The sequence below is a fragment of the Eptesicus fuscus genome, chromosome 12 (genome assembly GCF_027574615.1).
Source record: "Eptesicus fuscus isolate TK198812 chromosome 12, DD_ASM_mEF_20220401, whole genome shotgun sequence".
NCBI classification, from domain to species: domain Eukaryota; kingdom Metazoa; phylum Chordata; class Mammalia; order Chiroptera; family Vespertilionidae; genus Eptesicus; species Eptesicus fuscus.
In genome coordinates, this window is record NC_072484.1 from 73,257,455 (window position 1) to 73,284,170 (window position 26,716).

General features: G+C 45.2%; 1 protein-coding gene and 1 pseudogene across 1 annotated transcript; one reads left to right on the forward strand and one right to left on the reverse strand.

The window, feature by feature from the left end:
- The first annotated feature begins 984 nt into the window (after positions 1-984).
- Positions 985-3,471, forward strand: LOC103303936 (F-box only protein 6-like; annotated as a pseudogene).
- A 1,006-nt stretch (positions 3,472-4,477) lies between these two features.
- Positions 4,478-26,479, reverse strand: FAM83D (family with sequence similarity 83 member D). Its single transcript, XM_008158438.3, has 4 exons — positions 25,994-26,479; positions 12,679-12,846; positions 8,389-8,513; positions 4,478-6,084 (listed from the first exon to the last, which is right to left on the reverse strand). The coding sequence occupies exons 1-4, from the start codon at positions 26,468-26,470 to the stop codon at positions 5,112-5,114; spliced, it is 1,743 nt and encodes a 580-aa protein (XP_008156660.2). The 5' UTR covers positions 26,471-26,479; the 3' UTR covers positions 4,478-5,111.
- Positions 26,480-26,716: the final 237 nt, after the last annotated feature.

Sequence of the window (26,716 nt, forward strand, 5' to 3'; positions counted from 1 at the left end):
TACAAATTACTCATATGGTTTCTATAAAGAAGTCTTTCTATTTATAAAGAGACTGTAAAACTGGAAGAGACTTTAGTCTACATCTAGTCCAGGACAGCATTTGTGATCTTATTTCCCAGCATGTCATCAGTTTGGCTCAAATAAAATCTTAAATTTTTTAAAAATCTAAATACTGTTTTATACAAAACAACACTGAGGCTCATGGAGGTTAAAAGGACTTGGTCAGAATCAATGAGTTAATTTTGCACCAGAACTGAAACCAGAACTCAGGCTTTCTAATTTCCAGGCCAGTGTTTTTCCAACCACATGGACCATTTAAATCCATTATAGCTTAGCTCTCCTGGGTGTGAATTAATTTATCTGTCCCAGAAAGTTCTCAAAGCCCATCTGTCCTTAATGGGTTGTTTTGCTTACAGATGTCTATTGGAGAAAACACCTAAGTAATAACATGACATTGATGGTTTGATTTTACTGTCAAAAACTAGGAATGGTCTCAGTAGACTATCTTATCCTTCCTAATCAAATATTTTCAGAAAGAATGGCCTAAAATAACAACTCTAAAATGAAAACCTTCATGTCTTGAGATGGCAATCAGAATCTATTTAGTTCATTGCCAACAATTCCATGAAAGTTTGATCATTTTGTTACATAAGGGTTACATTTTGCAACTTCTGAATGATAACAGGTTTTCTAGAAAGATGCTCCTCAAAATCATGTTTCATGGTACATGATACAAGTTTTTCTGTGCCTTTGGTAACTGGTACTTTCTCCCTTGAACTATATCCTGTCCAACCATCTTGGCCATGTTTAGGAGGCAGATTTAGCACTTTTCGTCTTGGTATCATTTAAGGCTTTTCTGTAACAAGTGTTATTCTCACTTAAGCAAAAATGGCTCATAAAAGAGTAGTTCTGACTTGAGACACAGCTGCATTTGTGCTCATATAATTCTCTCTTCTACTGACCCAGGTGTCATACGATAACTAGATGGCCATGTCAGTTTAGCCACCACATCCTCTCGGCATCAAGCTTCTTTCCAAAAGTACCTGGCCATGTATCCATCCTTGATTCAGTCACAAGAGCCAACAACTATGATGTACTGGCTTACACCTAGGTCACCCACTCTACCCCAAGTCAGGTGTGGTCAGCTTCGCCAGAACCATATGGACTAACAGTTGGGAACAGAATGCTTCCTCAGAGAGAAATTTGAGGGTGAGAGGATGAGAGGGCAAATGAGTGAATGAAGTAAAAATAAAAGATGTCCATAACACCACCTATGTAGTCATGTGCTAGAACTCTTGGCTTCCTAAGAAAAATTCTAATTTCCCTTGAGTCTACTTCATCAAGCCACATCAGAGAGAGCTACCTTCCAGCCTGAAAAGAGGTTGTCCTTTGTAGAATTGCTTTTACAGAATTGTACTATACTGGAATTTTCCACTGAGTCTAAGGTGCAGCCCTCTGAAACTTGTAACATATGTAAACCTGCCTGCTTTGTTGGCTTGCACACAAGAATCAAGTTCACACATGTATTAACATAAGTGTTTACTTAGCTCCAAGGATTCAGGTACAGAGATCCACTACGGAAGGAGACTCAGCCATCAGGGGAGCCTATCATGTTGGCCTGAAGAACATGCATGTCTATGGAGTTGGATGAGCTGGGGAGGGAGGGCCTCCTGAGATTGGTCTGGAGCTTTCTAGATAGAATGACTGTATGTTTTGTTATTCAAACTGGGACACTTGAAAATGAAATGGGGTGTTCACAGGAATGAACTGCAATTCTGCCAGGCAAACGGGGGCGTATTTCCAGGTGGCACCAGTGAACCTACTGAATAATGTAATAATGTTAATATTGCTCATATGAACATATTCAACATAAGGCACACGTTCCATGCTCACTTCGTCTGAATACATCTAACTAATTTCTAGGTATGGACAACTGCCCTTGGGGAGTTTAGTGTCATTGTGTTTATTATCAGAATGCTTAACTATCATTTTGATAAGAGGATACTTGTGAGAAATTCTTACCTGATTTTAGTACTGAATTTGTTCTTCCTATACCTGGATTTTAATCTTAGATCTGAGGGACATTGTGAATGGTAGATCCAACCATGGTTCTCTTTCTGCCCTGGCCACTGAGAAGCTTCCTACCCAAAGTAAGTGTGTTGGTCACTGGGGCACACACCTGTAGCCTCATTCCTGACTCCAGTTTGCATTCCTCACCCTTGGGTTTTCCATGTAGAGGAAGGCGATAAATGCTTTTCTCTCTCCCCCTCTTCCTCTCTCTAAAAATCAATAAAAACATACAGTATTAAACACAAACAAAGAGGCTGACGCACAGCACAGGTCCCACCCGGTGCTCAAGTCACGGCCAGCAGGACAGGCAGGGGGGTGACAGGCGTGACAGGAAGCAGGATTAGGAGGCCCAGGCCCGCCAGGACCCTGAAAGATCTGAGGAATCCACCTCCTTGGTCAGGGTTCATAACCACCATTGTTGCCCCCCTGCCTGCTCCCCGCCACACACACACACAGGCCTGTGTGTGCACCCCAGCCCAGGTGTGGCCCTGATCAGCATCAATGAACTGCCTGAGAACATCCTGCTGGAGGTATTCACATACGTGCCTGCCCGTCAGCTGGTATTGGACTGCCGCCCTGTCTGCAACCTTTGGTGCAACCTCATCGACCTTGTGACCCTCTGGAAACACAAGAGCCTGCGTGAGGGCTTCATCACCGAGGACTGCGATGAGCCTGTGTCTGACTGGAAGATTTTTTACTTTTTGTGCAGCCTCCACAGGAACCTCCTACACAACCCATGTGCTGAAGAGGGTATGAGATCCTGGCAAATCGACTACAATGGGGGGGACCACTGGAAGATGGAGAGCTTACCTGGAGGTCATGGGCAAGATTTTCCTGACTCCAAGGTCAGGAAGTACTTCGTCACATCCTTTGGATTATGCCTCAAGTCCCAGATGGTGGACCTCAAAGCTGAGGGCTACTGGGAGGAACTAATGGACATAATCCGGCCTGACATTGTGGTGAAGGACTGGTTCGCCGCCAGAGCAGACTGTGGCTGCACCTACAACATCCGAGTACAGCTGGTCTCAGCCAACTACATCACCTTGGCCTCCTTCGAGCCCCCACCTGTGACCATCTAGCAGTGGAATGATGCCCAGTGGACAGAGGTTTCTCACACCTTCTCAGATTACCCTCCAGGCGTCCGCCACATCCTCTTCCACCATGGGGGCAAAGACACCCAGTTCTGGGCAGGCTGGTATGGGCCCCGTGACACCAACAGCAGCAGCATCATTAGCCCTAAGACGACCAGGAACCCAGTGGCCTCCACAACTCAGCCCAAGACCATGCAGGAGCAGGAGCAGGAGCGGGAATGAGAACAGGAACGGGAACCAGAACAAGGATGGGAATGGGATGAGGACTTTAATAACTTGCCCTCCCCACTTCATTTCTAGACCCTTCTGACAGTCTGGATCTAATAGACTTTCACCTGCCCTCTGTCCCCACCAGCCAAGTGCCAAAGGTCTCCTCCAGGCAAGAGATGAGCCTGTGGTGGGCAGGGAGGCCCTTGCCCTGGGACCTCCTGCCACAGTTCTAACCTTGGGCAAACCCACTGTTGTGTAGCTCTCACTTCTTGTCATAATAAATGTTTCCAGTAAAACCAAACAAAGAAACAAACAAAACACTGTAGGTGTACTCATGATCTGGGTGCATCAGCAAATGTCTACATGGCAGACAACACCCTCTCCTATTAAGACCTCTTTTGCTCTAGCCAGATTAGACAAAGGAAGCCATCATTTAACTCTCTTCCTTTAGTCTGTCCATGCAAATGAGACAAGACAAAAACAGGATTCCACAATCAGACTAACCCTGATTAGCAGGGTGTAGAAACCAGTTGCATTACCTGCCAATGAACTAGGAATCTGGGATAATTATCAGTGTCTTCTTTGCCCCTAGTCCAGGATATTAGATTGCTAAATCATTGTCAATACACCCATCTGATGAAATTAAGCCCATGGGGCCACTAGAGTTAACATCAGGGATGAATCCAGAAATGCAACTAAGGCCTTCTTTGGCAGAGAAGCAGAGAACCAAGGTCACTGTCTAAATAGCTCAAGCTTCTTCTTTGAAAAGAGACAGCTAGAGTCACAATAAAAAGACCTGCAATTTCTGACAAGTGTCTTCATTCAAACTATAGAGAGAGTAACATCAATATTCATAATGCTAAGGAAGGGGTGACCCTGATGCTTGCTTTTTTATGTCTTCTAACTTTTAAGTGAATATTTTCCTTTACAATTTGGATCATGTACTTTTTCTCCACACAAAAATAGTTATTAGGTGCATTACTTGTGACATACTCCCAAAGTTAAAGAGAAAAATGCCTGAAAGAAAAAAAAGGTACTCAAGCAATCACCAAATAAAAGTTGTTTATATTTAGTTAATACTAAGAACACAGATATCCTAAAGAAGAGACAATTTAAGAAACCATTTATTCTACACAGGATTTTGACCATAAAAATTAGTGATTCAAAGCTCTAACACAGAAGAACACACAAATCTAGGAAAATGCAAAACATATTTTATCTCTTACCAGAATTTACCTCTTTAAAAGATATCAATGTTAAAAATGTGCAAAGAGCCGAAACCGGTTTGGCTCAGTGGATAGAGCGTCGGCCTGTGGACTGAAGGGTCCCAGGTTCGATTCCGGTCAAGGTCATGTACCTTGGTTGCGGGCACATCCCCTGGTGGGGGGTGTGCAGGAGGCAGCTGGTCGATGTTTCTCTCTCATCGATGTTTCTAGCTCTCTATCTCTCTCCCTTCCTCTCTGTAAAAAATCAATAAAATATATATTTTTTAAAAATGTGCAAAGAAACTGTACCCATAGTGTTTAAATCATAAAACCAATAGCTAGTTTATATATGACAAAAACAAAATTAAAGCATGTAAAATAATGTGCAGTTGATAGAATTCAAAGAAAATCAGGGTGACTAAAAGTCAGGCCAAAGAAAAACAATTAGGGACAGGAGACATTTTGCAGAGCAGGATGCTCTGATGATGTCTATTGCAAGCCTGGAGGAACCCAGGGGGCTCTGAACACCGAGCAGTCACTGATAGGAGGGATAGAGTGTAATATCTCGAATAGCCAGTAAATTAACTGGTGCTCTGGTAAAATTGCCAGAATTAAAGCCAACATAATTCTCAGTAAGAACTGTTCTCCCTGACAACATGGCCAGCATATGGTGGAGCCGGGACCTGACGGCAGAAAAGTGAAACTGCCGCTCTTTATTCAAGTTTCTAAATGAGTCAAAGTGGGGGGTGCCCCAGAACTGGGAATGTCCAGGAAGGATGAGGTCAGTGGTTCTGATGGAAGTCTGGGAGCCAATGGAGCTTGCCACAGAGCCTTGGGAAGACAGCGAGGAGTACGATTTCAAACTGGAAGATCTCGAGACAGACATCTTTGATACAGGTGACCCTTCTTTAGACTGGGTTCCCTGAGAAAAGACAACATTCTCGTCCACATCAGTCTGGGTGGTGGCCGACATGAACCGAACCATGGTTTGGGAGCTCGCTGCCCTGGTGGCAACTGTGGTTTGGGTCCCAGCACTAGTTATGGCGGTGCTGGTTTGTGTTCCCGAGTCACTCACGCTCACCACTGGCATCTCCTCTCCTGGCTCTGTCTGAGTGGCGGCATCAGTCAGCTTTCCACCTTCTGGTTCTTCCTTGTGGCTGTTAAAGTAGTCTTCCTCACTGATGGTGGAAGACTCAGAGTCGTGGCGCCTGGCCTCTGCCCTGTCCTTGGTGGGTGCCCCACACAATAGCTCGGCCTTCTTGGGGGTGCTTGAGAGCCTGGCCAGCCGCTGCCGCAGCAGATTGCCCAACGTGAGCTCCTTAGACAATGGTTTCCGGTCAACTAGATGGTCAAACTTGCCACTGATCTGGAAGCTGGACAGGAGTTTGGAGCTGATGGGCTTTGATTGCGCATACAGGATTCGGAACTCCAGATCAAAGTGTTCAACCACTTGGCCGGACAGAATGACCAAATTACTGCTATTTAATTTGCCATCTGTCCATGTAAAACTTGAGGATTAAAAACAAACAGATGCTGGTAAGAATAAGCAACTTTAGTCTTTTCTTATGTCAATCTGAGTAATAAAGCCCAGATATCCTGCTACATAAGATTCATAACTGTGATGACAGCATACCTATCACGTAGTGTAAATTCAGCCTTAACATAGGCATATGACATATATAGGTTAACATAAAAGTTAAAAGACCAACTGTTTAACCAACACACTAAAACCTACACATCTTCAGCCTCAGTTTTTTAAAACTAGAAAGGGTTTCTAAAATATTTGGCCAGTGCCATTTTCGAAGTGAGGAAACGGCTAGTGGGTTCATAGCAGGAAACTGTGGTGGACCCCAGACCAGGCCCAGTCCTTAAGTATGGCCAGTGCAGTGCTGTTATTCTAACCGTGACGCTGTTGCTGGAAGCACATTCAGAGCTGAGTAGGCCATGTGCCCCTGACTGTCCAGCATCCCTCCTCCTTCCTCTGGTGACAGAACCCAAGTCCACCCTAGCTAAGAAGGTCTTCATTTATGCACCTCTCCAATTATAAGAGCATATTGCCAGGATGGCCAGACTATCCTATCCGCTTGGATACGGGGAGCTACCCAGGGTGGGCATGTGACCCACTCTCAGGCCAAGTAATTTTTCAAGGATTAAAAGCAGTGCTGAGAGAAATAAAGTCTCTCTCTTTGGAAGACAGCTATGAAAGGCCACAAGCTATGAAGCCTGGATCTATGCCTTCAAATGGAGAACTGATTGAGAATAAAGACCAACTGAAGAAAAGCAGAACCAGAAGACAGTGTTCAGATAAATGGATGGCCTCTAGGTCAAGAAGAGCTGAAAACCGTTCGACACTTCTAAGTCACAGGAGTCAAAAAATTCCATCTGCATGGTTTGAGTTAGCTTTCTGCACTTGCAATCACCCCACTGAGAGAGAAGAGTTTTTTGAAAACCCTCAATGGGATCACATAAATAAGACACCTATCTAATACCAGGATTATAAAAATGTCCGCAACAAATGAAAGCTATCATCATCTTCATCCTCAATGGTAGCATACTGCATTTGTAGAGGGTGGTTTTTATATTTTAGAATAGCCAAAAGCCAGTTGAGCTAAGTTTGGCTAATACAGATCAATCCTACTTTGGGTGAAAAATCTAGATTCCTCCAGTTATTGAAAATTTCTTATGGCCCTAACCGGTTTGGCTCAGTGGATAGAGCGGCGGCCTGCGAACTGAAGGGTCCCAGGTTCGATTCTGGTCAAGGGCATGTACCTTGGTTGCGGGCACATCCCCAGTAGGGGGTATGCAGGAGGCAGCTGATCAATGTTTCTCTCTCATTGATGTTTCTAACTCTCTATCGCTCTCCCTTCCTCTCTGTAAAAAAGCAATAAAATATATTAAAAAATAAATAAAATAAAATAAAATTTCTTATGAAAGGAAGTGGGAATTTTTCCCCAGCATTGAAGGTACTGTTCGAGAAGAAAGGCATCAAGGCTTTCTTCATCTTACCATCTGCATCGTCCACAAATCTTTCCATGCCCACCTTTACCCAGGGCTGACACATAATTATCACTCAGGAATGTGTGTTTCTTTAAAAATGAGTTTTTCATTTTTAAACTCTCAGACACACCTCATGCACCCCACCCCATCAGATGATCAAATGCAGAGCTGGCCAAACATCGAAGCCGCAGGAGAAAAAATGGCATGTCTTAACTTCTGGAGATTAGTGTTAACCACTCATTACCTCCACCCTCTATTCAACTTCTCTGCATTCTCCCTTAAGATGCCGTTGCCAATGTGAGACTTCAAAGGTGGAGCAGGAAGATGGATCAGTACTTTCTAAAGCACTAGATTACAAGGCTTGAAGCAAGGTGAAAGAGTTACGTGTAAGCTGCCCTCTACTCTGATGCCCATGGCTGAGACTGCCCTTACCACCAAGTGAGCAGGGACAAGGCGTTCAAAGTACCCAGGAACCAGACTTGAAACTGGTCCTGTCTTTGTTATTCCTAATTCATCCACTGTGGGCCTAGCTGCAGCTTGAATCTAGGACTTGCTCACCGTGAGGTTTCCAGACAAATTTGACCTCTGCACTTCAGTTCTGTGGACCACAGGGCAGGGGAGGTGACCCCAACCTCAACTACCTTCTGTAGGAGGAAGCACTGATTAACCTACTCACACACAGATGCACACATCTCAGAATGCCTGGCCATAAAGCCTGGCGTTAGGGGGTGGGAGGGTGGGAAGCTTTTGCCTTTACATAGCATGCTTCTCGTAAAAAATTTAGATTAATAAGCATGGACAGGTGAGAAACTTACCTGTAGGAGCCTGTAGCCACTCGAATGCCATCAATCAATGTGAACTTTTCATGAACCTTCCCAACAATTTTAGTTCCTGACCTTGCATAGTAGATATTTCCTGTAATAGTCCGAACTGTCATCAGCTGTTGGCAGGAGAGTGTGGAAAAAAGAAATGAACAATCTAGTGGACAAATGATTAAGGCATGAGGGCTTAGTTTAGAATTCCCAAACAGACAAATTTATTGGCCAATGAATGGTTCAGTCACCATTCAGGAGCTCAAGTAATGTTGCTTCACATTTAGTCCAGCTTCTCATATGCCCATATCTTATATTTATTTTTGAGATCCTTAGTTCATATGTACATGTGCTCTAAAAGAAGACTCACTTTTTGATGATACTAAACAACAGAATCTAAGAAATAATTTTTTAAATAAAACATGGGGGATTAAATTATCAAAGGAAACACACTAGTAATAAGTAACATCTTAACAAAGGTTTAAAGAAGCTAAGTTGATATTTCTCCTACTTCTTTTGTCTAATAGACTCACCAATAAATAACAGACCATCCTCACCCACACACAACAATGGGTCTAGAGAACATACAATGAGCCTTTTCTAATACAGGACTTGAGGCAGCAAACATTCATATCACATGTGGCTTAATCAGCAATGTCATATTTTCTACAAATATGTATTTACCAGAAAAGTACAATGGAATCATACTGGGGTTATATACTGCATGTACATGCATAATTATCTTTGTAAAATGACACACATAAATGTATATACAATGGTATGCAAAATACTAAGACAATCTGCATTCTTTGGGGCAGATCGGTAGCTAAATATTTTTAGAAATCTTACACATTCAAATTAAATGTTTAAGATTTTTGTTTGACTCTCTCATTCATTCTACAAACAAAGAAAGCCCCTATGTGCCGGCCCTTGAAATAATAGAGATATAAGGCATGTTTCTTGCGATAAAGCAAAGGCATGCTCCTGACCTGCAAGGACTAGACAGGAGAGAGAAAAGTAGTGAATGATTAAAAACTACAACAAGACTAAATCATCCAGAGAAGTGAAAATCTATGTCTACACAAAAACCTGTACACAAGTATTCATAGTATCCATTCATAACAATAAAAGACTGGAAATTATTCTAATGCTTTTCAATGGATGAACAGTTAAACAACCATAACATGATACTACTCAGCAATTAAAAGGAACAAACACACAACAATTTGGATGGATCTCAAGGGCTTTATGCTGAAGGAAAAAAAGCCACTATCAAAAGGTCAGATACTATATGGTTCCATTTATGTAACATTCCCTAAATGACAAAATTATAGAGATGGGGAACAAGTTAGTGATTTCCAGGGTTAAAGATGGTAGGAGGAGGGTAGAGAGGGGAGTAGATGTGACTATAAAGATGTAGCATGAGGGAGATCTCAATGGTACAGAATAGCTCTGTATCTTGATGGTGGTGGTGGTTACTCATATGTACATGTGACAAAATGGCACAGAACCCATGTCCATTTCCAGCTTTTGCTATCTATAATAATAAAAGCGTAATATGCTAATTAGACCGGACGTCCTTCCGGACAAAGCTGGGGCTACGAGGGAATCCCTGTCCTGGGTGCCAGAGGGAAGCCGGGGGCGGCAGCTGGGGGAAGGAAGGCCTACTCTTGCATGAATTTCGTGCATCAGGTCTCTAGTTGTACTATAAGTTACATAGACATAACCATTGGGGGAAACTGGGTGAAGGATCCATGAAAACATCTGTATTATCTGCAATTCCTATGAATCTATCACTTCAAAAATAAAAACAAAAGGCAAACCAAAGAAAACTATGGCAACACATAATATCACTTCAGTGGTATTCTTACCAAAATGCATGATCTGAATTTACCTATGAGGAAGCATCAGAAACCTAAATTCTACAGAAAACTGGCTAGTGTTCTTCAAAAGTGTCAAGACCCTAAAAGACAAAGGAGGAACAGTTCAGGATGAGAGGAAGCAAAGGAGACATGACAACTATGTGCCAGCTACGGTCCTGGATTGAATCCTGGACAAGAAAAAGGACTTCCATGGAATGATTAGTGAAATTTATGAGATCTTTAGCTCAGATAACAATATTATATCAAGTTTATTTCTTGATTTTCAAATTTGTACTGAGATTTGGAAGATGTTAACATTTAGAGAACTTGGGCAAAGAATATTCATGAATTCCTTGTATTGTTTTTGTAACTCCTTTGTAAATCATAAATTATTTTAAAATGGAAATTAATTTTTTTAAAAAGCTAGTAACTTCCACAGAGGTACATATGCAGCTGGCAGGGGAGGGTTTCCTGGAGAAGGTAATGATTCCTAAGCAGAGCTTCAAAGGATCAACATATAATAAAAAGCATAAAAAATATCACTATGGGCAGATTTAGGCCTGATTTTGTGCATCTTTCTCTTTGGCCCTTATATCAGAATATGTTACAGGCCTCTGTGATTGTGGCCAAAGCACTTTTGAGGCCTATACACCAATGTGTGACCAAGTTCCTACAGACAGGACACCCAATATCTGAACCAGTTGCAGAGCCAGGGCCTGGGGGAGGAAGTCAGCCCCAGCTCGGAGAGGGCACATGTTCACCAGCATAGACACACCCGGGTGTGAGAAGCAGCCAGCAAAGATGGTGCTTCCCTAGGAAGGAGTTAAGACATGATGAAAATTGGTGAGGCCAGAGGTACAGACCTCCCTCCAACTCCTCCTGCAGACATAAAAGACAACCATAAAGACACCAACCAGCACGGGGCAACTGAGTAGGCAGACAGTACTCCTAGATTTCTGCCAAGTAGATGAATCACAGACAATCACTTGACCAAAGTGGTGGCTAGAACTAAACTGTGATTTTCCTGCTGATAACATACCACCTTAATTACAGAATGAGTGCCTTGAAATTAAACACTGATGCCTTCAATTTCCTCACCTGGCTCTCTGTGAGCAGTCATAGATGAACATTTGGCTACAGGACAATGTACTTTTCCATGCCTGATTTGCATATTCCTTGGGTTGACCTGATCTCATTTTTCATTTGATTTTTGGGTCACATAGCTGGTTCATTTCTTTGGGTCTCCATGCTACAATCCTACCTCCACCATGATTTGCTTTGTAACATTAGCAACAAGTTGAAAATTACTTAATTAAACCCAATCCTCAGTTTCCTCATTAGGGAAAACAACCAACAAGAACTCTGTGGGAAAAGTTAAATTGCTAAAATATTGCAAAACCAAAATTGCTTGATAATAACAAGGCAGTAACTGTATGTCCCATATGCAATAACCCATATTTTTTGTTCATTTTGCTGACTGTTTTATTTCCAGTACCTAGAATAGCTCAGAGTAGGTGCTAATAGGCGATGAACTAAGTTGATAAATTAAATCCTGAAGCTCACAGCTTAAGTTGCTTTAAAAAAAAGAATGGTGTAGTAAGTATGACTATTTTTCTTGCCTCTTTCCACTAAAGAGAGCAAGCTAGTTAAGTTGTACAACCTTAGATTTTTTTTAAATATTGTTTTATTTATTTCAGAGAGGAATGGAGAAGGAGAGAGAAAGAAATATCAATGATGAGAGAGAATCATGGATGGGCTGCATCCTGCACGCCCCGTACTGGGGATCAAGCCCGCAACCCGGGCATGTGCCCTTGACAGGAGTCAAATCTGGGACCTTTCAGTCTACAGGTCGACGCTCTATCCACTGATCCAAACCAGCCAGGACTAACCTTAGATTTAAATTCAGTCATGCTCAGAGCAAAGGACACAAAAAGCCTAATTTTATAGAGACATGAGACACACCATGGGACAGTGATGGCAGACGGGGAGTCAAACTCCAGTCCCACTAACTTTCCAGTTGTAGATAGTAGGTTCTCCGTGTCACCCCTTCCTGCCACTTACTCAATAAGGCTTCTGTGGGGATTAAATTGAATAATATTTGTTAAGAGCCTAGGCCAGTGCCAAGGACACCATAAATGGTGGTCATTATGATTAAATGAGAACCTACCAGCACCACAGTCAAAAGCAGCAGCATCCAAGGCAGCCTCTTGACGTGAACAGTCAGGCTCCTAGTTAGGAGGCAGCATGATGTGAGGGAGGGACCAAGATTTGAATCCTGACTGCCGTTTCTTTTCTGTGAGACTTCAGGCAAATAAATCACCTTACTCATGGCCTCAGTTCCCTCTCTTATAATGGGGATACCACTACCAACTGCTATGTAGATAGGTCCTATTTTTGATTGTGGTGAAATCAGACACAGTGTAACACAAACCTTTTCTTGTTCAGGATGAACTTTCAGATCCATACACATATCCAAAAACTGAGAGAGCAGAGCCTGGTCCAGAAGGATGTACACAGCAACTCCCTGTTTCCGACATATTTCCTGCAGGTCTCTGAAGATGTCGATGTCTGTGAATACATCCATCACCACGGCAATCACCTGCAGGGTCAGGGTGAGGAAGGGCAAGCTGTCAGCTCGTGCCACCACCATCTTCGGCTCCTTGTCCGGACTCTGGACCCTATCTCATAGCTGGGAAAGGATCCCCATCCTATGATATCCTCCCTTCTCCTCCTGCAGTATTGCTTTTCCCCTCATTGTGGACTCCCATCTCCAAAGACACTGTGGTCACTGTATCCTACAAATCTGGAATTGGCCTAGCTAACCCTCCCAACTGCCTCCTAGCCACTCCCCTCCACACTGGCTAATTTCTCAGAAACATACATTAATCCACTGCCCTGCCCTCCTATGATCCTGTTCCATTCAACTTGGGGAATATGCTAATTAGACCAGACGTCCATTCTTCTTTTACTAAACCCCCTTCCCGTCCTATAGGCTCGGCTCAGACCAGCAAGCTGTCTAGAATCTGTGGCTAACACACCATTCTCTTAGGCCTGTTGCTTCCACACTAGCTTCAGTTTCCTATCTGCAAAAGTAAACAAAACCTTAGATTCTCTGAGGCCCTTTCTGGGTGTAGCATTCTCTAAATCTGTGATTTTGAGTATTGTCTGATTTTGAATCATAAGCTCTGAGTTTTTGTTACAACTGAGACAGGCCCATCCCATCCACCACCAACTCAGAGCTTGGAAATGACCATACCAGGTAAGCAGCAGATCCTCCCACTTGTGCCTCTAACACTGATACCAAATCTTCATAATGTTCTACTCCCTCACTAGTCAGGATCCAACCAAATGGCTCCCACAGCACCAGTCTCCCCTCTATAAAAGGTGGTCTCTAGTTCTTGATTATCTATCTGTCCACAGTATAAGTCACAAGAACAGGAATATGGAAATATATCCTAAGGATTCTGTCCTGAAGCTTGACCAGTCCTTTCTTCTCCCCATTAGACTACAGTTAAGAGATTCCTCAGTCAGGTATCTTTGGGAAAATTACAGCTGTTTCCAATGTCTGTATCCTTAGCTGCAAAATAGGTTAGTGAGAACTAAATTATTATGTTACATGAAATGCAAGGCACAAAAGATCTCTTAAGTATCTGTTCATTGAATCACTTTACTAGTCCAGAATTTGAGCTATCCAGACAGTTCAACACAGGGAGGCATCGCCAGCTCCCAGCTTTCCTTGCTAAAGAGAGCTCCAGACACAAAGCCTCTAATCATACCCTTTGCAGGTTTAAACCATGGCCCTCAGCTAACTCCTGGCAGGGCGCTGGGGATGTAAAACATCCAGGCTTAGAAACAAGTCCCTGCAAATGGAGTCATAAGTGGGGGTGTAAGCTAACAAAACTGTTCCCCGAAGCCACGGCTTGGAGCCTTTTACAGTCTGCGGCTGTGAGGGCTTCTCTCTCTTCCCAACCTCAACAGTAAAAACGTCTTTTATAATCACGTTAACTCTTTGTTTTGAACGTTAAAGTATTTACAGGTCTCAAGTCTATGGGAGCAGAGGCATTTGAACGGGACTGATTCAATCTCTGGCCCGAGAGGACTCAGGATGGTACCTAACAGTATTTACCCCTTAAGTATTTGGGGGGTAGGGGAAGAGGTTAAAGAAGTGCATAGACAGAAAGGCAATTATGCTGTCTTTCTCTAACACCCAAGTCCCATCTACCAGGAGGAGGGACCTTGAAATGAGAAAATCTGGAAAGATCAATTTATCTCTCTGGCTGCTTCTCCCCTTTCCTCCCCTCCCCAATTTTTGTTTTTAACTTTATTTTTATTGCTGACACTATTACAGATGTACCTATTTCCCACCCTTTGTGCACCTCCACGCAGCCCCCGAATCTTCCCCGATCTGGATGAGACCCCAGCTGTGAGCTATTCTTGGTAAAGGGTACAGGGAAACTCACTGGGCACAGTAATTTACAAAATAAAGAGTTCTTTCTGAATCGGTGGCATCTTCAGAAGTCTGTATCCTCTGATGGGTTTTTATACGTCCTAACTGGAGTTGTATCTACCCCATGCATTGAGGTCACATAGCAATAGTTAAAAGGCAGAAAAAGCCTGGGCACACAAATCCCAGCTCTTGTGTGACCCTGGGCAAACTGCTCAATGTCTTTGAGCCTCGTTTTCCTCCTCTGGAAGATATGGATAATATCAGCATCTACGTCAAAGGGTTGTTGTGAGGATTAAATGAGACAAAGCCTGGAAGGGGCTCAGGCTTGAAACTGGTGTTCAATTATGCAGCCAGCACCCCTTCAGAGCCTACTGCGAGCTGAATCCTTGTACTAGGCAGAAAGGTGGCTGTGAAGAATTTGACCTAGACACAACTTACCTGCAAAGGGAGGACATGGGGTGCGGGAAGAGAAATGGTATGTACTGTTAGAGGCAATGAGATTGGGGGACACTATGGAGAGCAGGGACAGTAGAGCATCTGCCCTGCAGTGGTGGACGCACCACAGGCAACTCACTGTTTACCAAGTAAGAGCAGAGCAGCTTTCTGGAGGAGAGGGCCTTTGAGCTGAATCACAAATAAGGACAGATTTGGACAGGGGGGAAATGAAGGGGAGGACATGCTGGCAGGAAGCCACGTGATGACAGAGGAAGAAGTAGGAAATAATGGGGTATGTACCAGTTTGGCTGGCACGTGGAGTATGCACAAAAGGGAGCAACAGGACATGACTGAGAGATAGATCAAAGAGCAAGATCACAGAAGGCCTTGAATGCCAACCAAGGAATCAGTATCACACAGGCAATGGAGGGAAAGGGGTTTAAGAAGAGTAATGAGTTCAAAGTGAAGACCACAACAGACTGAAGAAGCTGATGCTGGAAGAAAGGAAGGGGTAGGCTGGAGATCTGGCCCCAGCTCCTCCAACACAGGTCCATGTACCCAAGTGCCCAAAACACAGCAGGCACTTAGATACTTTTAGGTTCAGCAAGCATTTAGGAACACTTTATTTTTTTTAATGTGACAGAGGTTTTGGTGATGAAAGCAATGAGGATTAAAGAGGAAAGGGGCCATGGGAGAGCCAAGCAATGGACTGCATGGACTGGAAGAAGAAAGAAGAGGGAAGGAAGGGTGGGAAGAGACAGGGGAAGATTCAGGTTTACATAAACAGCAAACAGAAAAAGAAAGAGGCTTGAGAGAGAAGCTTCAAAACTGGCAGTAAAACCTTCATGGGGGGTTCTATACAGGTGTAAGAATGAGAGTAAAGCTCACAAGAGAAAGCTAGAGGAACACAGATACCTGCTTGCTTCCCTTATATCCCACTATTCCTTCAAACATCCAGTGAGCCGACCATAAGCCTGGCATGGCGCTGGGTTTTGAGGACCTAGGGTCAATCAATGTCCTCAAGAAACCCTACTACTGAGGGACACAGGATGAGCCAGGGTTAAGACAGTGTGATGGGGCCAATGGACATGCACCAAGGAAGCCAGCCCAGCTGGCCAGGTTAGAGAAGGTGGAGAACTGCTGGAGCCAGGGACTCAGGAGCAGGGCCATTAGTATAAATCACCTGCCAAACAGAATTTAGATTCACAACTCCATAAAACAATTGTACAAACAACAGCTTTGTTAGGTTTCACTGTTTGCTTTTAAAGCCTCAACCCTTCCTGTGTGTACTGACAATAACTGGTTTGAATGCTGGTCCCCAGCACCCACAGGGTATTTAGAGGATAGATTGAGGCATTTCTTCCTGACTCCCCTGTACCCTTACTAGAGCAGAACTCTTTTTTTAAAGTATGTTTTAATTGATTTTTTATAGAAAGAGGGAGAAAAGATAGAAACATTGATGATAGAGAAACATAGATTAGCTGCCTCCTGCACACCCTCTACTGTGGGTCAAGCCCACAACCTGGGCATATGCCCTGACAGAGAATCGAACCAGCGACCTCTATGGTGCATGGGACAACGCTCAATCCACTGAGCCATGCCAGCTGGGCTAGAGCAGGACTCAAGACTTCTGTAGAAGGAACAGCCTGCTACATTTAAGCAATCAGTAGGAAATCCCTCCTTCCTTCCTTCAAGAGCCAAGCCCTGCTCCCCTATACTCTCCCTCCTCAGCCCCACCAGTCCCCATGCAACCAAGCTCTGCAGAGTAGAACTAGACCTGGGGCTTCTCAAATCTCTGAGGGAACAGTCTCTTCAGTGAGCCAATCAATGACCTGGACTCATTCACTAGCAGCCAAGTGCCTGCTTTCCAAGGCCGGACACATCTCCTAGGTGTTGGTGTTCATGCTGCAGGGCCCCAGAAGTACATCTGGACTTGACAGAGGCATAGAAACCAGTCACTGCTCCCTCCCTGAGGAATAATTCAGGGATGGACAAAGGAGAGACATCAGGAAGGTGGGCATCCCATGGCCATCAAGTGCCTGTGTGGTCACTGTGGGCCCTGCCCTGTCCCAGCCTCTGCTTCATTGAGCCTGCCCACTTTCTTAGGGCTAGAAACTCTGTAAGTGGTGACTTTTGAGAGTCTATTCCAGTGTCAACACCCATCTGAAACTCAGTGCAAATTAGTCATGCCTGGTACCCCATACTGTTCCTACACTTCTTCAGCCACATCTGGAGCAGCCACACCTGTCAATCCCACATCATCATCGCAGGTGAAAAGCCCCAAGCCTCACTCCACCCTACCAACTATCCCTTGCTGATTTATACCAAGGGACTTGGTGGTCCATGCAGTTAGAGTAACAGTCTCAGGTATTCTTGGTCTTTAAGAAGGGCACAAAACCTGTTTATGCTACTTTCCACATAGAACTGGAATCTTTTCTACATGTCTTCTTGCACGAAAGCTCTAAAGAGATACCTAGATATTTCAAAACCCCATTAATTGTTATCCCCAATTTACAAATGAGAAAAATAAAGCTTGGAGAAGTTAGGTAACTCATTCAAAGTGACACAGTTAAACAAATGCAGGAGCTGGAATTTCAGCTCAGGTCTGTGTGACTCCAGAGCTATGTGGTAAAGTGTTAAACTAAACATTACTCCAAACAAGTCTAGTAATGTTCAGTCTGCAAATGACTGAGAGCCCGGACTAAATCCTGAAAGGATCAGTAAAGTACGTGGGATCAAGCCCACCACAGAGGATGATTACAAATAACACACAATAAATCAGAGCAAATACTAAGCAAACTTAGAACTCCCTAGAACAGTGGGCACCTTTTCTCTGAAGGTGCTACTGCTAATTCCAAATGGACTAAATGAGGATGTCTTGAGAAACAAAGATATTATGCGAACAGGCTATAGAATTAGACCTGGACATGGATCCTGGATCTTCCACTTTCAAGCACCATGTACCCTCTAGCAAGTTACTTAAGGTGCAAATAATACTGTGTATATGTTATAGTGTTTGAGGGTTCAGTCAATGAGAGAATTCATGTCAACATTTGACAGTTCCTGGCAGAAAGCCCTCCTATGGCAGCTAATATTTAGTCCCAATTCTGCCACTATTTCTGGCCAAGTCATTTTACCCGAGCTGCCTCCTCAAACACATCCCCTTCCAGGTCTAAAGTCTGATTCATACGCCCTCGATGGGCTGGGCTGGGAGCTGACCCAGCACATGAGCAGCCTCAAGAGGCCACTCAGTCATTCCAGTTCTCATTCCAGTTCTTCCTCTGCATGAAGCAGGATGTTTGTGTCAATCACCCCTTCCTACTGCACCTCAGTTTCCCTCCCTTCCCACCCATAGTCATAAAGCAAGGACACGTGTGCAACATGCTTGGAATTCTACCAAAATTCTGCGCACATTCAAAGATGCGTCAACCTATCCAGTGGTCAACATAGCCTGGCTGATGAATTCCTCACACTGACCACATGACACCCAAAGTCAATTTCCTTCAACTCCCTAGGACACCAGCCACTTCTTCTGAAAATACTCTTGCTAAAAAAGCAAAAGATAGCCTTAGCGGGTTTGGCTCAGTGGATAGAGTGCTGGCCTGCGGACCAAAGGATCGGGGTTCAATTCCAGTCAAGGGCACGTACCTAGGTTGCAGGATTCTCCCCAGCCTATTTATTTTACCCTGATCGGGGCAGGAGAGCAATCAATAGATGTGTTTCTCTCACATCAATGTTTGTCTTTCCCTCTCTCTTCCACTCTCTCTAAAAAGATCAATGTAAAAATATCCTTGGGCGAGGATTAACAATAAATAAATAAATTTTCCCTCAATTTCTTACAGCTTTTAATACAACAGAAATTCTCTCCTTGGAATTTCTTTTTTTTTTTTTAATATATTTTTATTGATTTTTTACAGAGAGGAAGAGAGAGGGATAGAGAGTTAGAAACATCAATCAGCCGCCTCCTGCACACCCACCACTGGGGATGTGCCTGCAACCAAGGTACATGCCCTTGACCGGAATGGAACCTGGGACCCTTCAGTCCGCAGGCCGACGATCTATCCACTGAGCCAAACCGGTTTCAGCTGGAATTTCTTTAAAAAGCTTTAAACTATCATGATATCATCTCCAGGGTTTAATAAAAAGAAAACATAAATTTCCATAGCAAAACCTAATTTTGCCTGTGTGTGTTTTCTCTCTAAATTTCATAGGCTGTTGTTATAAAATTAACAATTCAAATGTCAGATTGGAGTGTTGGTATAGCCTCCACCTGCAGAGAGTGGCACAGTGCCTCTCCAGGAAGGCAGGGGGAGAGCCAGGTTTTCACTGGCCTGTAGAGGGACTGACCATACACACAGCCGCATTTCCTCTGTACTGTTCCAGCCTGAAGTATACAGGTGGGCTGGGTTTTCAGAAAGGGAAGGAAAAGCATCGAGATGGTTTTTTGTGTGTTGTTTGTTTTGGGGTTTTCTTGCTGGGGGAAAGGTTGGGGGAGAGAGGGAAGGGCTTGTCGGTCAACCATTCTGAGTTATTTTTATTTTATAATTACAGAAAACATCTGCTTGGTTTCAAAATCCAATCTACAAAACAAGGTACATTCAGAGATCCTGGATTACATCCTTATTCCTTCCCTCCTTTTTCCTTTCCTTTCCTCCCTCCCCATTAAGATAATAATTTCAATTAGTTTTCGGTTTATTCTTCCCTTTTTTTAAAATAAAAATACGTATGTGTATGCATGCTTAAACATACTTAATATGAGTATGTTTATACATGTGTGTATGTGTTCATATCCCTCTGTAGATAAAAGGCAGCATATGATATGTTGTCCTAGATTAGTGCTGTCCAGCAGAACCTTCTGAGATGGCAGATGTTCTATATCTGTGCTGCCCAACAAGATAGCTACTAGCCACAAGTGGCTATTAAGTACTTGAAATGTGGCTAGTGCAATAGAGGAACTGCTTTTATCATGTCATTGTAATTCATATAAATTTAAATTGCTACATGTGGTTAACGGCTACTGTATTGGTCACTGAAATTCTAGACACTTCATACCAAAAAATGGGAGTTAGTCCTCATTCCTTTTTAGAGCTGCAGGACACTCCATTATGTAGAAGAGTAGGTTTACTCACCAACCCTCTCCTGGAGGGTGTTTGAGCTCTTCCGGGCTTTTGCTATTAAATTAATGCTACAACAAATAACCTACTGCATATATTTATTCATATTTTTGCCACCAAATTCCAGTGCAGAGGTTCTATCATTTGCATCAGGAATTTTAGAAAATGAATACATACACACTACTTCTTTTTCTTGAGATAACTTATCCTATATCCACAAAATAATCCTCAGCTTCTCTGTCTGATGGGTATAAAGAGAGAAAAAAATAAAAAAATGAAATGGCCAAGCAGAAAATAAAATGGTTGTTGCCAGGGGCTGGGAGGACAGAATAGGGAATTCAATAGGATATGGAGTTTCCATTTTGTAAGGAGAAAATGTTCTGGAGATATGTGGTGGTAATGGTTGCACAGCAATGTAATGTACTTAATGTACACTTTTAAAAAGTGGTAAATTTGCCTGGCCAGTGTGGCTCAATGGTTGAGCATCGACCTCTGAACCAGGACATCACTGTTCGATTCCTGGTCAGGGTACATGCCGGAGTTACGGCTCAATTCCCAGTAGGGGGCGTGCAGGAGGCACTGATCAATGATTCTCTCTCACTGATGTTTCTATTTCTCCCTCTATCTTCCTCTCTGGGGGGAAAAATAAACATTTAAAAAAAGTGGTAAATTTGTGATGTATATTTGACCACAATTAAGAAGAAATGCTGCTCAGCACCCTACCATGCACAGGACAGCCCCTTGGGACACAGAAATATCTGGCCCAAAATATCCATAGTGGCAAGGCTGAGAAAGCCTGCCCTACGTTGATATGAGCATCTGGAACAGAAACTGATCACACCACACAGGCTCTATTGTAACTCAGAGGAGTGTTGAGCAACATCAGGAGAGCCTTAATTCAGATACAACCTCATGCACACCAGGGGTCTCTGACAGATTCCTCAGCTGCCACTTGTCCTGGCAGGACTCTTGGTCAACACAATGACAGCATCTACTAATGCTCAGGTTATCAGAAGGATACCCAAGGATGAAGTCACAGCAAAAGTGCCTCTTTGAAGCAAAAGCACAAATGGAATAGGCAGCTGTTAAGAACGATGGCTCTGAGGAGTGAGGAACCTCCTGGGAAGATGAGCTTTGCCCATGCAGAAAGCAGGTCCAGCCCCATAGCCAGAGCAGAAGCACATGGCCAAATGAGGGCATGCCCCTGGTAAGGGGCGTAAAGGAGGCAGCCAATCAATGTTTCTCTCCCCTCCCCCCTCTCCTTAAAAGTCAATAAAAATAGATATTTTTAAAAATACAATAGCATTGGCCAGTGTGGCTCAGTTGGTTGAGTGCCATCCCATGCACCAAAAGGTCAGCAAATTCTATTCCTGGTCAGGGCACATACCCAGGCTGAGGGTTTGATGCCCGGTCGGGGTGCATATGGGAGGCAACCGATTGATGTTTCTCTCTCAGATCAATGTTTATCTCTCTGTCCCTCTCCCTCTGAAATAAATAAACTAACCAACAAACATTTAAAAAATACAATAGTATAGGAATAGATTTTGGAGTAGGTGTGTAAGGGGAAAATTCTATATAGTTCAAAATTACCCTGAAAATTCCTTAGGAAGCAAACATCTCTGCTCTCAAAAAGTCCAAAGCAGCCCAGCCAGTGTGGCTCAGTGGTTGAACATAGAGCTATGAACCAGGAGGTCACAGTTCAATTCTCGGTCAGGGCATATGCCCAGGTTGCAGGTTTGATCCCCCGTGTGAGATGTGCAGGAAGCAGCTGATCAATGACTCTCTCTCATCATTGATGTTTCTATCTATCCCTGTTCCTTCCTCTCTGAAATCAATAAAAATATATATTTTTTAAAAAGTCCAAAGTAGTCCATATCTTCTCCAGCTTTGGTGAAGCTCAACTGAGCACAAGGTAAATAGTCAGCTTGTATGCAGAAGCCATGTCGTAGATAAATCATGTTTTTTAAGCGTCGTACCTCACTTACTATGGCAGAATACCCACACTTTGAAAGGTACACAGAAACTGAGCCAATGGAGACTGGCAGAAGCCCCAGTCACACCGACTGTGGGATAAGTACTTGTTGCGTGGAAAGGCAGGCAGAATCCCCAGAACTATTGCATTGTCGCCCTTGGTACCCCTCCCCTTCCCCCCCCCCCCCACAAATGCATGTAGCTGAATGATCAAAGGTGCATATGATGGATCTCCACAGTATCTTCTGAGCCCCTCTTCCATGTCAGAACAGCTCAAAAAGCAGCAGGAGTCCCGGATGAGGATGAAACCTACCCCAGAACTGAACTGTCCATTCAGGCTACAAAACCAGAACTAGACACTGCCATTTACCAAATAACCTTGCTTTGTGCTTATGCCCAGTCTTCTTCCAGAAAAGGGCAGATTTAGTACTGTCACTGTCATTTTCTGTTCATAAGATATGTCATGTGGAAATTAAAAGTCCAAATCTTAAGAAACGGGAAAATCATCAGCCTGTTGAAAACTACCTATGTAGCAATCCTTCCTCACAGCACAGAGGACATGTGGAGCAGTAATTGAGAGCATGGGGTCAGGAGCCAGGCAGTCTTGGGCTTGAGCTCAGCTCTGTCCCCCATTAACTGCATGATTTTGAGCAAGTTACTTAACCTCTCTGTGCCTGGCCTCTTCTTAACTGTGGCTTCCTCTTAAGGCTGGGAGGGTTAAATAAGAGAATCCAGGAAAAGGGCTTAGCACAGAAACTGACCCATTAAAACTGCTCAATCATCATCAAGTGTTTTTGCTACCACAGCACAGATACAGAATGGCTTCTCATCTCATCGTGCAACTGAGACCTGCATCTTCACAGTCTTTGCTGTCGCAGGTACCGGACTGCAAATATGTGGCCAAAGTGACACAGCCCCTCCTGTGTACACAACACACACCTCTACCCAGAACAGCAGCACTGGACCAGCCACCAGATTAGCTCTCTATTACCTGTCTCCTTCATAAGCCTCTGTCCACCTGAGGACAAAAATGGCCCCTTATCTCCACATGGCACAGGCAGAGTGTGGTGGCTGACAATGGTTAACAGATGCTGTGCCTTAGTTTGAGTCCTGGCTCTGTCCTTCACCAGTTGTGAAATCTCGGTAATTCCATTACCTGCAAAATGGGATTACATGGAACAGTGCCTGGCAAAGAAAGCATTATGTTTTTTGGTGTGTGTGTGTTTTTTTTTAAACAAAAGAGATGGTTTCTGAGACATCACATTTAGCAAGTCTCAAATCCAACTCATCTCCCCATCCACACCCTCAGCCTTATTCTCCTGTATTCTAATTTGGTAGCATCAAGCTAAAAAACCTCTATCCTCAACTCTTCCTATACCTTCTTCTCCTTGGCTTTGCCTACTCTCCTGCCCCCTCCCTCACTACCCTTCCAGGCCATCTAACGACCAAGTCCTATCAATTCTACCTAAAATTCACCTCCCTGCCCCAGCACTGCCTTATTAGCACACACCTTCTTCTAACACATAGATCCCTCTGGTCCCCTCCTTACAACCATCCTGGACACTAGTCTCTAACGCACCCACCTACTGCAGAAACACCAAACTGATCATGCTCCTCTCCTCCTTCTAAACCTTCAAGGGCTCCCCAGTGCTCCTTCAAGAAGTGTGCAAAGGCTGACAGTCTGGCCCATGCCCCCCTCCAGCCTCCTCTCCTACCACTAACCCTCACATACTTTCTGCTCCAGCTGTAAGGAACTTGGCTGCCTCCCAAACATGACAGGTCCTTTCACACTTCTGGGCCAGTCCCTGCCCTCTGGCCTGGCAAGCCCCACCACCCATCCTCTGGGATGCAGCTCCAAGTTCACCACACTCCTAAGAGGCTTTCTTTCTTCAGCCCCTCCCCTACTACCTGCAGCCACCTCATTGCTTCCCACCAGCAGACTGTCAATTCTCAAGTGCAGGCAAGGATCATGCCCTCCACCTGTGGCCCCAGCCCCTGACAGTGTCTGATATACAGCAGACACTGAAAAAGCAAGTATTGGGCACATGGGAGAGACACTGAAAATACTTACCAAATTTAAAGGTAATTTGCCAGTTATCAGTTAAAAATCACCCAGGTTCCAAATACAGAATCTTAAAGATTTTAGTGTTTGGCTGGATTAGGGCACAGCATGGAACAGGAGGTTCTACCCAGGAATGTCAGCATTACAGAATGCCCCAGGACACAGCAGAGCCTGAGCGCCAGCCGAAAGTCCCTTCTAAAGCCAAAGAGTTTATAGACAGTTTTCCCTCTGGCATTAGCTCCAGTGCCCCTTCACTACCACTCAAAATTAAAGCTGGGCAATAGGCTAGGGCCGTGGTTGGCAAACTCATTAGTCAACAGAGCCAAATAGCAACAGTACAACGATTGAAATTTCTTTTGAGAGCCAAATTTTTTAAACTTAAACTTCTTCTAATGCCACTTCTTCAAAATAGACTCGCCCAGGCCGTGGTATTTTGTGGAAGAGCCACACTCAAGGAGCCAAAGAGCCGCATGTGGCTCGCGAGCCGCAGTTTGCCGACCACGGGGCTAGGGCAATCTCTCTCTTGTATGGAGACCTGTTCGTTCCTTTTCTCAAGTTCCAAGTGCCCAGGTTCTCATCCTGGAGGGTAAGCTTTGGGAATGCACACCAACCCCACAATGGAGCCTTTTTCTATCTTTTTAATCTCTCATTGAACCCCCAGTGTCTGCCGCATCAAAAGGACCCTCAGCATACCTGAAGCACTACAGAGCTGATACTGGCCTCGCTGGAGCTCACATCTACTCCCCCAAAGGCAAGGCACTAGCCTATTGTATCTCCTACCCGCCACAACCCCATCATCAGGCAAAAAAAAAGCAGGCAGCATCAGGAACATTGGGAGACTTGGGGCTTGTTCCTGGGGTTGGCTATCTCAACTAGACCTGATGCACAGATATCGTAACTCACACTCACACTCAAGTGCCACCCCTAGCTAGTCTTGCTAAGGCCTAGTGCTTTACTGCCATGTTCCTGGCCGAGACTACCCACCTTGCGTGCTGCATTCTTCCTGACTGCCAGGTACCAAGCACGCTGCTGCAGTTCCATCCTGGCTGGTGAGACAAGACCTCCCTCCCCCTGCACCCCAATACCATGTCACACTTAAGAGTCGGACAACCGCACCAAAACCGCTGTGAGCAGAGTCGACCTAATGCAGGGGTCTGCATTTTAGGAAGCCACTGCTAACTGGGGCATCATCCAGCCTATGAAAAAGCAACTCCCTGCCCCACCCATTCACAGAGGGAGCAACTTTCTCCACGCTCTGTATGTACTGCCACTCTTGCCTGTATTTGCTTTCTGCAATATGAGACAGGTGGAGGTGCCTAGCAATAACAGATTCCTAATGGCCCACAGTTGTCCCTGGGGACCATCTTTCAGGAACTTTTGCCTAGGGAAAGCAACTCCTAAGAAGCCCCGAAAGTGGGATCTAGTGTTGGCTGACAGCCAGGAAGGTTGGCAATCTGGTTTGGTTTAAGTAAGATTTGAAAACGGAGGTATTTATGGTCCCCTTTCCCAGGAGATGTGAATATTAGGAGCTGGAACTCAGGCACAATTCGATTCTTGGCGACCGAGACTCCTCCCACTCTCCCCAACCAAAAGGAGGGGCCAGGGGATCAGGAATTCTAGGGGTGATACACAGGGTGGGGCCCTGGGCTCCCAAGAGGCCCCGGTTTTCCATTCTTGAAGAGGGTCTCCGGTCCGACCCGGGACCGAGGCGTCTCACCTCCCGCGCCGAGCGGAGCTGCTGGCGCAGCGCGTCCTTGCAGCCGTAGGGGCCGCCGGCGCCCGCGCCCCGGGGCTGGAAGTGCGCCTCGACGCGCGTGGCGCCGCGGTAGGCGCCCTGGTAGAAGGCCGGCCAGCCGAGCTCCAGCAGCGGCGGCTCCAGGTCCGACTGCTCGGGGAAGTAGGTGCCGGACGAGCAGTCGTGTGACGAGCCGAAGGAGTCCTCGGCCTCCGCCGCCGCGCCCTCCTCGCGGGGCCGCTCGGCCGAGCGCAGAATGGAGCGCACCTCGTCGGGGTTGAGGAAGCGACCCAGGCGCTCCTGTCGCAGGAAGGCCGCGAAGGCGTCGGGGCCGCCCGCCACCAGCTCCTCGAGCGCCAGGCGCTGCGCTTCGCTGTACAGCTCAGCCAGGTTGGCCGGCCCGCACGGCGACAGGCAGGCGGCGGGCAGCTCGTCCAGTCCCTCACGCAACAAAGCCATGGCGGCGGTCAGACCCTACGGAGCTCGGAAGACAGCGGACGGGCAGGTCTTTTTATAGCCCCTTTGAATCAAACCGGCCCGCGCCATTGGCCGCGCCGCCCCGCCCCGGCTTTCCCATTGGCTGCTTTCTCCTAACGGCGGTGTTCGGACGCAGTGCACGCCGCTACGGCCCGCCCCTGGACGTGCATTGGCTGCCCCGCGGCCCGGCCCCGCCCCCCCCGCCCCGCCCCGCGACTCCGCTCGGGC